Here is a 14,826-nt window from a genome sequence, read left to right on the forward strand (position 1 = left end):
CTACTACTATTCTTCAGAAAACGAGACGCAAACATTAGTAGTAAAGCAATAATACAATTGTTTTGATCCATATTAAATACCATTATTTGATTCTTTTTTGCTCAATTTCGATAGGCCTAGGCCTAGTGTAAATCGACAACGTTTAATAATATTAACTTTTTAAGACGGTTGGTGGGCGCACATGAGCGGATATGACGTGAATGTAGCGAAATCGTATCATCGAGCACTCTTCCGCGAGAGCAAGTGTAAACACAATAGTAGGGGCCCGAGGCCGTCTTTTTGGGTAAGTGTAAACCCATTGCGGGCTAAAAAGAAAGCCGGCTTGGGGCCGGCTAAGAAATCGTCGATGAAGTGTAAATGGGGTCTAATTCATCTTTTTAAAGTGTGAACAATTGAGCAACTAATGATGATATGACTGTAATAAATGAATTAATAAAAATGATTAAAACGTGTGGGGTTTGTAATTTAAAACAGCCAGCAACACAACGTCTTGACAACAACAAATTTAGCTAGAGTGTTAATAACGTCTTAAAATCAGATTATATTCAGGACTGAAATGTTTAAAACCATCTTTACTAAAATGTTATGTTATAGCAGATGTATTGTAATGTTATAACAACATTGTATAATTTTGTGACGTTATTGTTAACACTTTAGCTGAATTCGTTTTGTCAAAACGTTGTGTTGCATATTTGCCATTAATTAGTTTAAAAAAAAAGATTATTTATTAAATTAAATGAGACCAAAAACTGAAAATGTTTGATCTAATAAAAATATCTGAAATAGGATGTATGCCTCAGTTTATGACAAAAAATTATGTGTATCCAGACGTTAATTAGTATACTGGCATTCCGGGCCTTCCTTGTTTAAATACTTTTAGTAGGCTACTTCCTAGATATCTTAAAACCTACAGTAACCCTCTAAATAATCTCTCTCTCACTACAGTATATAAAGTAAAAAGAAGATTCCAACCCCATACATCGCAGGGACAAATTTCATTTTGTAATTTTGTTTAGCAAAATTGCTAATCAAACTGATTTTTGAGTCAAGAAACATAGTTTTGTATTTTATTTTTTGCTACACAATTTTAGAAATGTGTAGCAATATTGTTGTTTTGTATAGCTTTTTGCTATGCTACACTGGCGAAATTATTCCCTGCATCGACAAGCAAAGTTGAGTCTAATTAATTTGAATACACAGAAAGTGTTTGTGTTACTGTATGCGCAATTTGAATGAAGGATTTCCTTACGCAATTTGAATCAAAATACTCCCCTTTTTACACTATCGACTGAGAGAAGAGCAAGCGTTGAACTTGGAGGCAATTTCCATTTACACTAGCCAAAAAAACTGCGAGATGAACTTGAGTTGCGCCCATTTACACTACATCAATCACCCCGGTGCTGTCAATCAAATCAGATCAAATTTTTCAATAATTAGGCCTACATAGAATTGGCCAGGGAAGAGTTGCACCAATATTACATTATTTTAGGCTTTTTGGTATTAATGCACACGAACAATTTCAATATTTTCAGCAGAAAAGAAAAATCACAAATGTTTTTGTGCCTTTAAAAGAAAATAACGAACATCACAATATATCAGACAATTATTATTTTAAGCAAAAAAAAATGTATTTTAAGTATTTCTTTGACAAAGGCTTCCCCTTTTATGCCTACTAGGCCTACTACTATGTTGGAAGAACTGTCTACTTTTCAGTGGGAATAACTGGTTCTTCCCCGATATGATTTGTATTAACGAATTTTGGCAAAAATAGAAAGAGCCGTCTAAACTACTGTACTTTTATGATACAAAATTATATCATTACCTGTTAAAATTAACTTACCATTGGTCTATATTAATTTTATTTTTTTATAGTCATCAATTAGAAGTTTCAAAGATGTTGATTTCGGATCTTCGAAAAGAGTTTTATGATGTGATACTGCATAAGGTAATTTACCCCAAGAATTTATTTATATTAAATCTAGTCACTGTATTTTTATTGTTTTTTTTAAATACTTTTTTGGTATGTACAGTAATGAAAAGTAATTATTAATAATAATATGTTTTTTTATTCTTTATTACAGCATGTATTATTGATGGTAGCATTTGATGTTGATGCACTATGTGCATGTAAGATTTTGATTTCCTTATTCCAATGTGATAGTGTTCATTATACGTTGGTACCTGTTAGTGGTCAACAAGATCTTGAACGAGCATTTCTGGAACATTCAGAGCAGGTAAAAATAAGTTGTTAATATAATGTTTCATTCTATATGGAAATTTGTTTATCGTATATTATCGTATTTCCACGGGTATTATAGTCCCACTAAAGTATAAGGGCCTAAGCTGCGGTTGCCTGGTCTGGTAAAAAAAATTACCAATTTTTTTTATTTTGGTTATTGTACTATTGTTCTGGTTTCGATTTAATTGCTGCATTCTTGTTTATTGCCGTTAAAAAAAACTTCACTGAGTAACTTGAGCATGTGCATGCATTTTTCTTTTATGAGGCCTTGTTTTAATGGGAATTTTGCATCATCAAATTGAAAACATGATTCATACTTTGTGCCCTGGTAGCTTCAACTAAGCCTGGACCGTTTACAAGGGCTGTATTAGCATGATGTACAACCAACCATTTGTATGCTAGAGTAAAGTCTAATTTCTACACCGGAATATAGCTTTAGATACCTGGGTTTTGGATTGTAGAGAAATTGTTCAAATGAAACAATTTTGCAGAACCAAAGCACAGGGAAATCCCCTGTATAGTCATAATGTACCTCTCAAATTCGGAAAACATTTTGTGTGCAAGAGGATTTACTACTAGTACAATATCATTACATGATGTAACCAATTACTATATTATGAGCTGCAATATTAAATTTCAACATTCTTATAAATCTTGTAGTTTATTGTAATACAGTGTATATATTACTGTATTTAAAAACCATTATATTTGTTTATCATGATGCACTGGTTATCAACTTTTTAAGTAAAGAATATTAGCCACTCCTGGTTTGGATTAGATATTGCTCTTTGATTTGTTGGTATGTCATGTATTATTCTCTCTCATTTCCTATTATTTTGCTTATTTTTATAGATTAAACATGTTGTTCTGATAAACTGTGGTGCTAACATAAACCTTTTGGATGTTCTTCAACCAGAAGATGATGTCACATTCTTTGTATGTGACAGTCACAGACCCATTGATCTTGTTAATGTTTATAATGACACCCAGGTATTAAAGCTTTCATTGAAATACAATTTACACATTTTATGATGTGTGAAATCCACATGAGCCTGGCAGTTTTTAAACATACTTTTACTATTATTACCCAGAAAATTAAGGTTTCTCCCCCCCCCCCTCCCATTGCACATCATTTTGGCCGTTTATTTATTTATCAAAACAATGAAGATGAACTAAACCTTATTATAGAATGGTTAACCTTAATGATTCTGTCAGAATCTTTATTTCTTTATTTATTCTTTCCTTAGCACTATTTTGTCCGTGAATTATCTTGATATCAGTTTCATCTAGCTAAGTCAATTTTTCAGAGTATATTCCTTATGGTCAGGAATCGATGTTACATAGAAATTACATGGTCTATGCACGATTTAACTGAATCACGTTTGTAATCATATCTTCACAAACATGTATCATAATTTGGTACTCATCAATTTCATGTCATATTTTATCATGGCAATACAATTATGTGCACACACTTACATTTTTAAAAGTTGTCAACATTTATTTTCAATGAAATTAGAGTACGTCTCAGGCAATTTTAAGCATTTAAACAATTTCCATGAGTGTGCATATTTTTGCACGCGTACTGTGCTTAAAACATTGATACGCACTCGTTTTCCCTGATTTCAGTTTTAAAACCTTTCTTAACATTCTTTTTAGCATTTCATTTTCTTAAAGTGTATGTACTATCATATGTATGTTTTATTATAAAATTAAGAGAAAAAAGGTTGATTACAACATTATTAATTGCATATTAAATGAAAAAAATTATAATTTCGACAATCTGGGGCCGAAATAAACAAACTTAACATTAACCTTCTTCTTTAAAATGTTCATATAATATTAAAGTTAAAATATATACTTTACCAGTGCATCATTTAAAAAAATGTTTAATGATGTCATCTTAGTCAAAAATTATGATGATTATGATATGTATATTTCTATCTGTACCAAAGTTGTTTCTGCATAGAAAAATACACGGAGGAATCTTTCTTCAGCGTTTATTCAGTTGTGTATGGCTCGGTGGTCTGTGCTCGCGTCTTGGGTGACCGTCTATAGCATTCAAGGTACCGAGATCGGGTACATTATACATGAGAAAAAATAACTCATGTAATGTAACAAATGTAAAATGTGGTTTATGATGCAGAGGGATGATCTTTGATCGGATTGTGGTACTGGCTATTGTATTTGCGATAGCAAGATCCTATCTTCATATATTATAAACTAGCAATTATACCCGCCCCAGGGCGGGTTTCCAATTTAGTATAAAACCGTCTCAATGAAAATCCGATTAATTTGATGAACCTCATAACCCCTGGATGCCAGTAACTCCCTATACTCACCAACTCAATCACACCCAACACTCGGGTGATTCTTCCCAGTACAAATATTACTTCCAAGAACTTTAGCTTGATAATAGGAGGGCGGTACATAGCTGATAGGCATGGCTTAAGTACTTTGCAAACTGTGTAGATAAATAGGTGTCATATTGGCTAATGATTAAAATATCTAATTTTGATACCACTGACTTTCGATAGCCTAACCCTATCCCAGGGCGGGTTTCAAAATTAGTTTATCTCCCTATTCTTCCCAGTGCAGGTCAAATTCAATTCAACTTCAGCGTCTAAATGAGAGGGGTATACATAGCATAGTTGTAAACTGTGTAAATGAATAGGTGTCATATTGGCTGATAATTTCTCCTCTCACCATCCCAGCCACAATCAACAAACCTTAACTACTTCCCTGGACAGTTCAAATGTAGTAACTTTCCCTAGTACAATTCCAATCATATAGGCTACTTCATTCGGCCAGTATTTCCGCTCCTCCTCCCTCCCAACACACCCCAGATACTGGGAGATGTGTTTAAGACGGTTCCAGTACAAATAGGCTAGTCAATCTAGCATTTTGAGTGAAACAAATTGCAAACAGAGATTTTTTTTTTTTAAATGGTTACATATGATAAGGTGATGCAAAGGTATGCAAATTAGCTTAAATATGCAAATTAGGGTGAAATTACAGGGTTACCATATCTTAAAAACTACTAATCGTAGAGAGTTCATTTTTGCACAGTCTGGTTCAGAATATATATATTTATATTTGCTCTAATGAGACATTTTACATAAAAATGTCCAGAAGTACCAAATTTTGACCCTTGACCCCATTTCTCAATATTTACATAAATATGTGATTAAAATGTCTGTAGAGACTTTATTTTGGACTCAATGACTTGGATATAGTTTTTCAATACCCACCATAGAACTTTATTATAATTCCTAAAATCACAACTTCGTCACGCACCTCGAAAGTATGCAAATTAGTAGTACAAGTAATATTAAATATGCAAATTAGGGAGTGAAATTACAGCGTTGCCATATCTCGAAAACCGCTAATGCTAGAGTGTTGATTTTTTCACTAAAATATTTAAAATGTATATATTTATATTTGCTGTAATGAGACATTTTACAAAAAAATTCCCGGAACTATGACATTTGACCCTCGACCCCATTTCTCAATATTGCATATAATGAAAACTAAAATGTCTGTAGAGACTTTGTTTTGCCCTCAAATGACTCGGATACAGGTTTCTAATAGCCAACATAGGAATGTTTAGTAAATCTCAAAATCACACCTGTATCACTCACCTTCAAAGTATGCAAATTATTAGTACAAGTTACATGAAATATGCAAATTAGGGGGTGAAATTACAGGTTCCTATATGTATCGAAAACCGCTAAGGTAGAGAGTTGATTTTTTCAAAAACTTGTTAAGAATGTACATATTTATATTTGCTCTAATGAAACATTTTACGAAAAAATGACCGGAAATACAACAATTGACCCTTGACCCTATTTATCAATGTTTGCATACATAATGCGACTAAAATGTCTGTAGATAATTTTTTTTGACTCAAATGACTCGGATACAGTTTTCCTATTGTCAGCATAGGACCTCTTTGTAATTCCCAAAATCACATCTTTGTCACATACCTTGAAAGTATGCAAATTATTAGTACAAGTTACATGAAATATGCAAATTAGGGGTGAAATTACAGTCTTCCCATATCTCGAAAACCATTAATGCTAGAGAGTTGATTTGAATTCAGAGTTGATTCAGAATGTACATATTTATATTCGCTGTAATGAAACATTTTATGCAAAAATTGTCTTGATTGAATTATGACATTTGACCCTTGACCCTATTTCTCAATATTTTCATATAATTCAACTAAAATATCTGTACAGACTGTTTTGGCCTCAAATGACTCAGATACAGGTTTTCTATAGCCAGCATAGAACTGTAGTAATTCTCAAAATCACACCTTTGTTAATACTTCCCTAGAAAATATGCAAATTAATAGTACAAGAGGTGAAAGTTGCCATATCTCTATCGGTCATTAGCGTTTTTCGAGATACATAAGGCTGTAATTTGCATATTTCATATAACTTGTACTAATAATTTGCATACTTTCGAGTTGCTTGACTTTTGGAATTACTAAACGATCCTATACTGGCTATATAAAACCTGTATCCAAGTCATTTGAGGCCAAAACAAAGTATGTACATACATTTTAGTTGCATTATATGCAAATATTGAGAAATAGGTTCGAGGATCAAATGTCATACTTTCGATAATTTTTTTTTCAATAATGACCCAGATACAGGTTTTCTATAGCCAGAATAGAACTGTTTAGTAATTCTCAAAATCACACCTCTGTTACTTCGCTTGAAAGTATGCAAATCAGTAGTACAAGAAAGTTGCCATATCTCTCTCTCTCGGTCATTAGCGTTTTCGAGATACATAAGGCAATTCACTGTAACTTGCATATTTCATATAGCTTGTACTACTAATTTGCATACTTTCGAGGTGCTTGACTTATACTGGCTATATAAAACCTGTATCCGAGTCATTTGAGGCCAAAACAAAGTCTGTACATACATTTTAGTTGCATTATATGCAAATATTGAGAAATAATAATAATAATATCCTGGATTTATATAGCGCCTAATGTTGTGTAACCTCTAAGCGCTGTACATAAACTAATACGAAAAAAGGGAATTCCAACCATGCCAAAACGAAGGCGTGATTTTGGGAATTACAAAGCGGTCCTATGCTGACTATAGGAAACATGTATCCGAGTTATTTGAGTCCAAAACAAAGTCTCTACAGACATTTTAGTCGCATTATGTATGCAAACATTAATAAATGGGGTCGAGGGTCAATTGTTGTATTTCCGGTCATTTTTTCGTAAAATGTTTCATTAGAGTAAATATAAATATGTACATTCTGAACAAGTTATTGAAAAAATCAACTCTCTAGCCTTAGTGGTTTTCGATATAAAGGAACCTTAAATTTCACCCTCTAATTTGCATATTTCATGTAACTTGTACTAATAATTTGCATACTTTGGAGGTGAGTGATACAGGTGTGATTTTGAGATCTACTAAACAGTCCTATGTTGGCTATTAGAAACCTGTATCGGAGTCATTTGAGGGCAAAACAAAGTCTCTACAGACATTTTAGTTTCATTTATATATGCAATATTGAGAAATGGGGTCGAGGGTCAAATATCATACTTCCGGTCAATTTTTTGTAAAATGTTTCATTGGAGAAAATAGAAATATGTACATTTTGAATACGGCTGTGAAAAAATCAGCTCTCTAGCATTAGTGGTTTTCGAGATATAGGACAACTGTAATTTTTTCCCCTTATTTGCATATTTTATTTAAATTGTACTACTAATTTGCATACTTTTGAGGTGTGTGACAAAGGTGTGATTTTGGGAATTACAAAGTGATCCTATGCTGGCTATTAGGAACCTATGTCTGGGTCATTTGAGGGCAAAATAAAGTCTCTACAGACATTTTAGTCACATTGTATAATGCAAACATTGAGAAATGGGGTCGAAGGTCAAATGTTGTACTTCCGGTCATTTTTTCGTAAAATGTTTCATTAGAGTAAATATAAATATATACATTTTGAATAGATCAGTGAAAAAATCAACTCTCTCGGACTAGTAGTTTTTGAGATATGGTAACCTTGTAATTTCACCCTAATTTGCATATTTAAGCTAATTTGCATATCATCGGGATGAGTGACAGAGGTGTGATGCTCAAATTTTGATCTCCTCATCATATATGACCATTTAAAAAAGAAAAATCTCTGTTTGCAATTTGTTTCACTTTGGGCTGTTTTTTTTGCTAGATTGACTAGCCTAAAATTATGTTAGCCATCATTCACAACCCATAATACCTCAGTGGCAGTTTTCAAATGTAGTTTAAAACATTCCCAGTACAGTTTCGGTCATGGCGATAGGATAGGCCTACATCTCCACCCCAAACTCCCAGCCTCTTCCCAGGGAATAATTAAAATACTTTTTCCAACCACAATTCTGGTCAATTTGATAGCCTCTACCCCTAGCCTAAGCAAAAACCCCACTATCCCCTGAACTCCAACTCCCTCTCTGTATAACGAACAAACATCGAAAGTGGGGGTTTTGACCACATTTTGGTCCCTAACTTAGATCCTAGGTGGCATATGATGTTCAAATATAGCTTAGAACATTCCTGGTACAATTGCGGTCATTTTGATACCCCATATGTAAGATTACGTGCAGTAACAGAAATTTGTATAACGAACAAACAAACAAACAGACAGACGTACAATCTCTCTCACTTATGATATTATAAATATTTAAAGATTCTGACAAAATCAATCAATCAATATTTTATTTAAGAATCAATTATCTTTATTTAAATCAATGTATAGACCAGGAGCCCAGAGGGGTCAACCTAGCTGGAAAGTTAACCAATTTCTATGCATGTGGCAATTATCTACGTACATATCAATGTATGGAAATGACAGTCTGGCGCGTTTCTTTTGGTGGGTGTGGCTAGGAGGGACACTGTAAAGGGTAAAAAAAATGAGCTAGATCAGCTGAAAAGTTAACCCCATGAAATATTTTGCAAATTGTTTGACATAGAATGAAATATAAGGAATGGCTATTGCCAGACGATTTTAGTGGTGGGGGGTGCCTGCCAGACCCCCATTTCTGGAGGGCCAAAAATGAGCTAGATCAGCTTAAAAGTTAACCCTCTAAAACTGGTGGGAAAATGTTCAATAAACTCATAAATATCATGAATGACCATTGCCAGACATTTTCAGTGGTGGATTGTGCCCGCCAGACCCCGTCAAACACCCAACCCCCCAAAAAATTGAGCTAGATCAGCTGAAAAGTTAACCCCATGAAATATTTTGCAAATTGTTTGACATAGAGTGAAATATAATGAATGGACATTGCCAGACGATTTTAGTGGTGGGGGGTGCCTGCCAGACCCCCATTTCTGGAGGGCCAAAAATGAACTAGATCAGCTTAAAAGTTAACCCTCTAAAACTGGTGGGAAAATGTTCAATGTACTCATAACTATTATGAATGACCATTGCCAGACATTTTCAGTGGTGGATTGTGCCCGCCAGACCCCGTCAAACACCCCCACTCCCAAAAATGAGCTAGATCAGCTGAAAAGCTAACCTTTTAAAACATGCTGTAGAATGTTCAGCATGATCCCTAGTATAATAAATGACCATTGCCAGACATTTTAAGTGGTGGGTTGTGTCCACCAGGCCCCCTCAAACACCCAACCCCCAAAAATGACCCAGATTAGGCCAAAGGTTAACCACTGTAAAACTGGTGGGAAAATGTGTAGTATACTGTCAAGGATATGAATTGTCATTACCAGACATTTTTATTTGCTCATTATAGAACCACCCCATATCCATCCAACCCCTTACCTAATTCACAAATGTGCCACTATGGTATATAAGTTCAACATAGTGTAAAATAGGTATTCAGAACAAGACTTCTTTGTCTTTTTGTGGTGTGGAAAAAAGTAAATCAATTAGTCAATTGGTTTATGCAGTTAATTAAAGGACATATTTAGAAACTGACTTATCTTCTATAATGGTTCCCTAGAGAATAATGTTGTTGATTATCATCAACATTTCAAAACAAAGGCTTATTTTATTAAATGCATTTTGATTATGATAGAGAGTGGTACATCATATTTCAAAGTGCTCCATCTGCCAAACGGTAACGGCGGACAACGATTGTATGTTGAGAGCGTTCAGTGAAATGATAATATGGTCAACTGTAAAGAATGCTGCTGCATTAAACGTAAGAAAATGAAGTCTGACAAACATGCTGATACAACAAACAAGGTTTTTCTTATGAAACAACCTAAAAATTCAATCAGCTATCACCCTTTATGTCATAGGTATTACACTGCCGTGAAACAAAACAAAGTAGTGTCCTTCAGAAATCAGATGAGTGTGGCATGTTAAAGGGAACTTGCATATTTTGTGGAAAAGGCCGAAAAAAATGGGAAAGAAGAGAAAAGGCTTAAGATAGCAACTGTTTCTGGGTGGAAGTCACTTTCCCAGCGGGTAAAATTTAAAAAAAACCAACGTATCAATAGTCTAATTCGGTGTGGCGTTGATCTGCCGAGTTCAGTTCTTCTAGAAACTGATAAACATGAGGGTTCAACAGAAGAGCATTCATCTTATTGAAGTAACACATCTTATGGAAGTCACAAAAGGGCATTTTCATCCCTACTGAAACATATTGAATTATTATTAAGTATTGGGAAAACAACGAGCTATACTTGTCTCTGATTTGCTAAGCTTTTACAAAATCGAATTTGTCAATAATGGAGGAAAACTGATATCAACTCATATTCGTCCCAAAATCTTACAAAGAAAATTCAATAAAAATTTAAAGATGAAATCAAAGTAAAACCTGCAGACAGACGAAGAGGTAACTTCATTTATAGATCACTTCTTCTAGGAGAAGAAGCCACTGCTCGACTTTATGATAATTCTGAACAATATGTACAGGATAATAAAATAAAATGGGCTGCTCTTCATCTTAGATCTATAACCATGCAGCTCCCACAGACAAAGACCTGCTACAGTTCAAAACTTAAAAGAGTGTGCTGCCAAGATACCATCACAGTTAAAATTATTCTTTAGGAGTCTTCTTGGTGGCATCGACCAAAATGCCAATGATGCAAACAAAGACAAGTTTGATAGAAAGGTTATTTCCATTGCATCTGATGCCATCTATAATGTATCTCGTGGAACTGTGAAACCATGGAAACACACTGTCGTTGGTTTATGTTTTACATCTCTGACAGGATCAAAACTGGCTATGCAAATTTTGACATTGTATTAGTAGTGAAAGCAAAGGCCTTGAGACTGAGTTTGCCTATTCAGTTCAAGATGATGAACGCGACGCCCCAGATGGTATCCGGCTTGACCCAACCTTGGCAACTGCATGTGTATGGGAGAATAATGATACAAATGTAGAAACACTTGATGGTAAAGAAACTCTACACGCTACAGTTGGACATACATATCAGAATATATCGCATGACGACCAACTGCTCAATAGGAATACTATTGGATTTCGGGATGGTAGAAACAGGCGGAAATTTGTTGGAGTTGAAAGAGAAATACCACCTTTTAGGATAGGTATAAATAAAGCTTTGTTTATAAGTTCCAATGCCACATCAACTAAAAATGTTAGAGAATGTAGTACAATCACTGACAAACCAATGGAATACCAAATACCACTGAAGGCATTGGATATGTATTGGTTTTGGAAACTGAATGATGGAGATACACCCCTACATGCCGGATTCATGAGCAAGTATATCAATAATCATTTACCAGTTCAGTGCATTTGCTACAGGGATCCTATATCAAAATCCCCAACAAACAATGATGTGGTTAGAGAGAGAAAATGATCCAGACTATGGCTATTGCCAAGGAAACTGGCCAAGACTATGCAGACAAGACTATGCAGTTGTGACATATGATTTGGCAGTAGCATTAAAAGCTTACTCCATACAAACAATACAATCCCCCCTATTTGATAAGCTTTTAGTATTACAGGGCAATTTTCACACAGAGTTGGCGTTCTACGGAGCAGTTGGAACGTACATTAACGACAGCGGTATCGAATATATTCTCCAAGAAGCAGATATCTTGGCTGAGGGGTCAATGATGGGTTTCATCAAAGGAAAGTTTTACAACAGGTGCACTAGAATTCACCAATTGCTTGCCAATGTCTTGGAGCAAAAGTTGTATAAACGCTTTCTTCAAGAAATAAATGCAGAAGATCATCACACATTTCAAGAAATAATGTCAACTGCACCTTTGGACCCATCATTGATTGAAGAACATATATCGGATCCTGTTGTAATTAATCACCTGCAGAAGTACGAGAATTACTTCCAGTCAGTGCTTACTGGAAATATAGGTTCAACAGCACAATTCTGGGCTATTTACATTTTTCTTATTAATCGACTCCATAGAGAACTTCAGAGATGTGTGAAAACAAATGATGTCACTGGCTACATTAATGTATTTCCAACCATATTATCTGTTTACTTTGCCCTGAACCAACCTAACTACGCCAGATGGGGAACTCTATTCATACAGAAACTGAAAAACGTTGACCTAAAGTACTGGAAAAATGAGCATTTTCCATCAGACGTACAAATAAGCACTACAGTAGATCAGCTGTTGACCTTTCCTTAGAACAGACGGTCAATCGTGATTCTTCTTCAAGTATGAGAGGGATTGTTGCCTTTCCTAATTCAGAAAATGCAATGCACCAGTGGTCATTGACTATGAGTCAACGAGCCATGGCAGTCACGGAGCTGAGAACATTTGCTGGTCTTGAATTGGGGGAAATGCAACAGCTCAATGCCGTCCATCAAGAATAAAAAAGGACACATTGACAGTGAAACGGAAGAAACAGAGATTGAAGAATCAAGTGATTCTTATGGCGATGCATGGAGTGAAGAGGAATATATGGATTAATTTAAATAATTTGTGCAGAAAAGTCATAGCTTATTAAATAAGACTGTTTTTTGTTGTAACTAATGAAAACTACTGTAGATAGAATAAGGTACTACATAAAGTATCATATGCTAAAATGTCGGGTGTTTGATATTTGATGTAGTTCTCATTTTAGTCATTCATGCTGTTTTTTAGTGTACTTAATTGCTCCATATATTTTGTTTTATAAGATTAGGTTTTGAGTTTATATAGTTCATGTTTTTTTTTTGAGGGGGGGGGGGGGGGGTGGGTGGGTGGATGTTTAATGGGTGTCTGGCGGACACAACCCACCACTTTAAATGTCTAGTAATGGTCATTTATTATACTAGGGATCATGCTGAACATTTTACAGCATGTTTTAAAAGGTTAGCTTTTCAGCTGATCTAGCTCATTTTTGGGGAGTGGGGGTGTTTGACGGGTCTGGCGGGCACAATACACCACTGAAAATGTCTGGCAATGGTCATTCATAATAGTTATGAGTACATTGAACATTCTCCCACCAGTTTTAGAGGGTTAACTTTTAAGCTGATCTAGCTCATTTTTGGCCCTCCAGAAATGGGGGTCTGGCAGGCACCCCCACCACTAAAATCGTCTGGCAATGTCCATTCATTTTATTTCACTCTATGTCAAACAATTTGCAAAATATTTCACGGGGTTAACTTTTCAGCTGATCTAGCTCAATTTTTTGGGGGTGGGGTGTTTGACGGGGTCTGGCGGGCACAATCCACCACTGAAAATGTCTGGCAATGGTCATTCATGATAGTTATGAGTTTATTGAAGATTTTCCCACCAGTTTCAGAGGGTTAACTTTTAAGCTGATCTAGCTCATTTTTGGCCCCCCAGAAATGGGGGTCTGGCAGGCACCCCCCACCACTAAAATCGTCTGGCGATATTCATTCATTATATTTCACTCTATGTCAAACAATTTGCAAAATATTTCATGGGGTTAACTTTTCAGCTGATCTAGCTCAATTTTTGGGGGGTTGGGTGTTTGACGGGGTCTGGCGGGCACAATCCACCACTGAAAATGTCTGGCAATGGTCATTCATGATAATTATGAGTTTATTGAACATTTTCCCACCAGTTTCAGAGGGTTAACTTTTAAGCTGATCTAGCTCATTTTTGACCCCCCAGAAATAGGGGTCTGGCAGGCACCCCCCACCACTAAAATCGTCTGGCAATGGCCATTCCTTATATTTCACTCTATGTCAAACAATTTGCAAAATATTTCATGGGGTTAACTTTTCAGCTGATCTAGCTCATTTTTTTTACCCTTTACAATGTCCCTCCTAGCCACACCCACCAAAAGAAACGCGCCAGACTGTCATTTCCATACATTGATATGTACGTAGATAATTGCCACATGCATAGAAATTGGTTAACTTTCCAGCTAGGTTGACCCCTCTGGGCTCCTGCTCTAGTACTGTATAACCTATAATTCCTCGTAGTGACGAATTATATCTAGTTGTAAATTATTACTGTATATATAGATATGTTTGTTTGTTTCTCTAGGTTAAACTGTTACTTGACTCTACAGAACAATTGACAATACCATCTTATGAAGATATATTTAATGATGAAGAGGTAATTTTAGGATAACTGTAGTTATAGTTATACTTAAATGATTTATTGAAGGCATTAACAGGCAGAATTGGAATTTTGTCATCATTGTCTGTTCATTGATCGCG

General features: G+C 35.1%; 1 protein-coding gene across 1 annotated transcript in view; it reads left to right on the forward strand.

The window, feature by feature from the left end:
• The window catches only part of LOC140048651 (cell division control protein 45 homolog), a 28,973-nt gene that overhangs the window by 1,914 nt on the left and 12,233 nt on the right, over positions 1 to 14,826 (forward strand). Inside the window, exons 2-5 of the mRNA XM_072093421.1 lie at positions 1,873 to 1,945; positions 2,082 to 2,234; positions 3,092 to 3,229; positions 14,651 to 14,722. Of these exons, the coding sequence (XP_071949522.1) occupies positions 1,895 to 1,945; positions 2,082 to 2,234; positions 3,092 to 3,229; positions 14,651 to 14,722 (414 nt within the window). The 5' untranslated portion in view covers positions 1,873 to 1,894. The remainder of the gene's footprint in view (positions 1 to 1,872; positions 1,946 to 2,081; positions 2,235 to 3,091; positions 3,230 to 14,650; positions 14,723 to 14,826) is intronic.

Source organism: Antedon mediterranea, chromosome 5 (genome assembly GCF_964355755.1).
Source record: "Antedon mediterranea chromosome 5, ecAntMedi1.1, whole genome shotgun sequence".
Lineage (NCBI taxonomy): Eukaryota > Metazoa > Echinodermata > Crinoidea > Comatulida > Antedonidae > Antedon > Antedon mediterranea.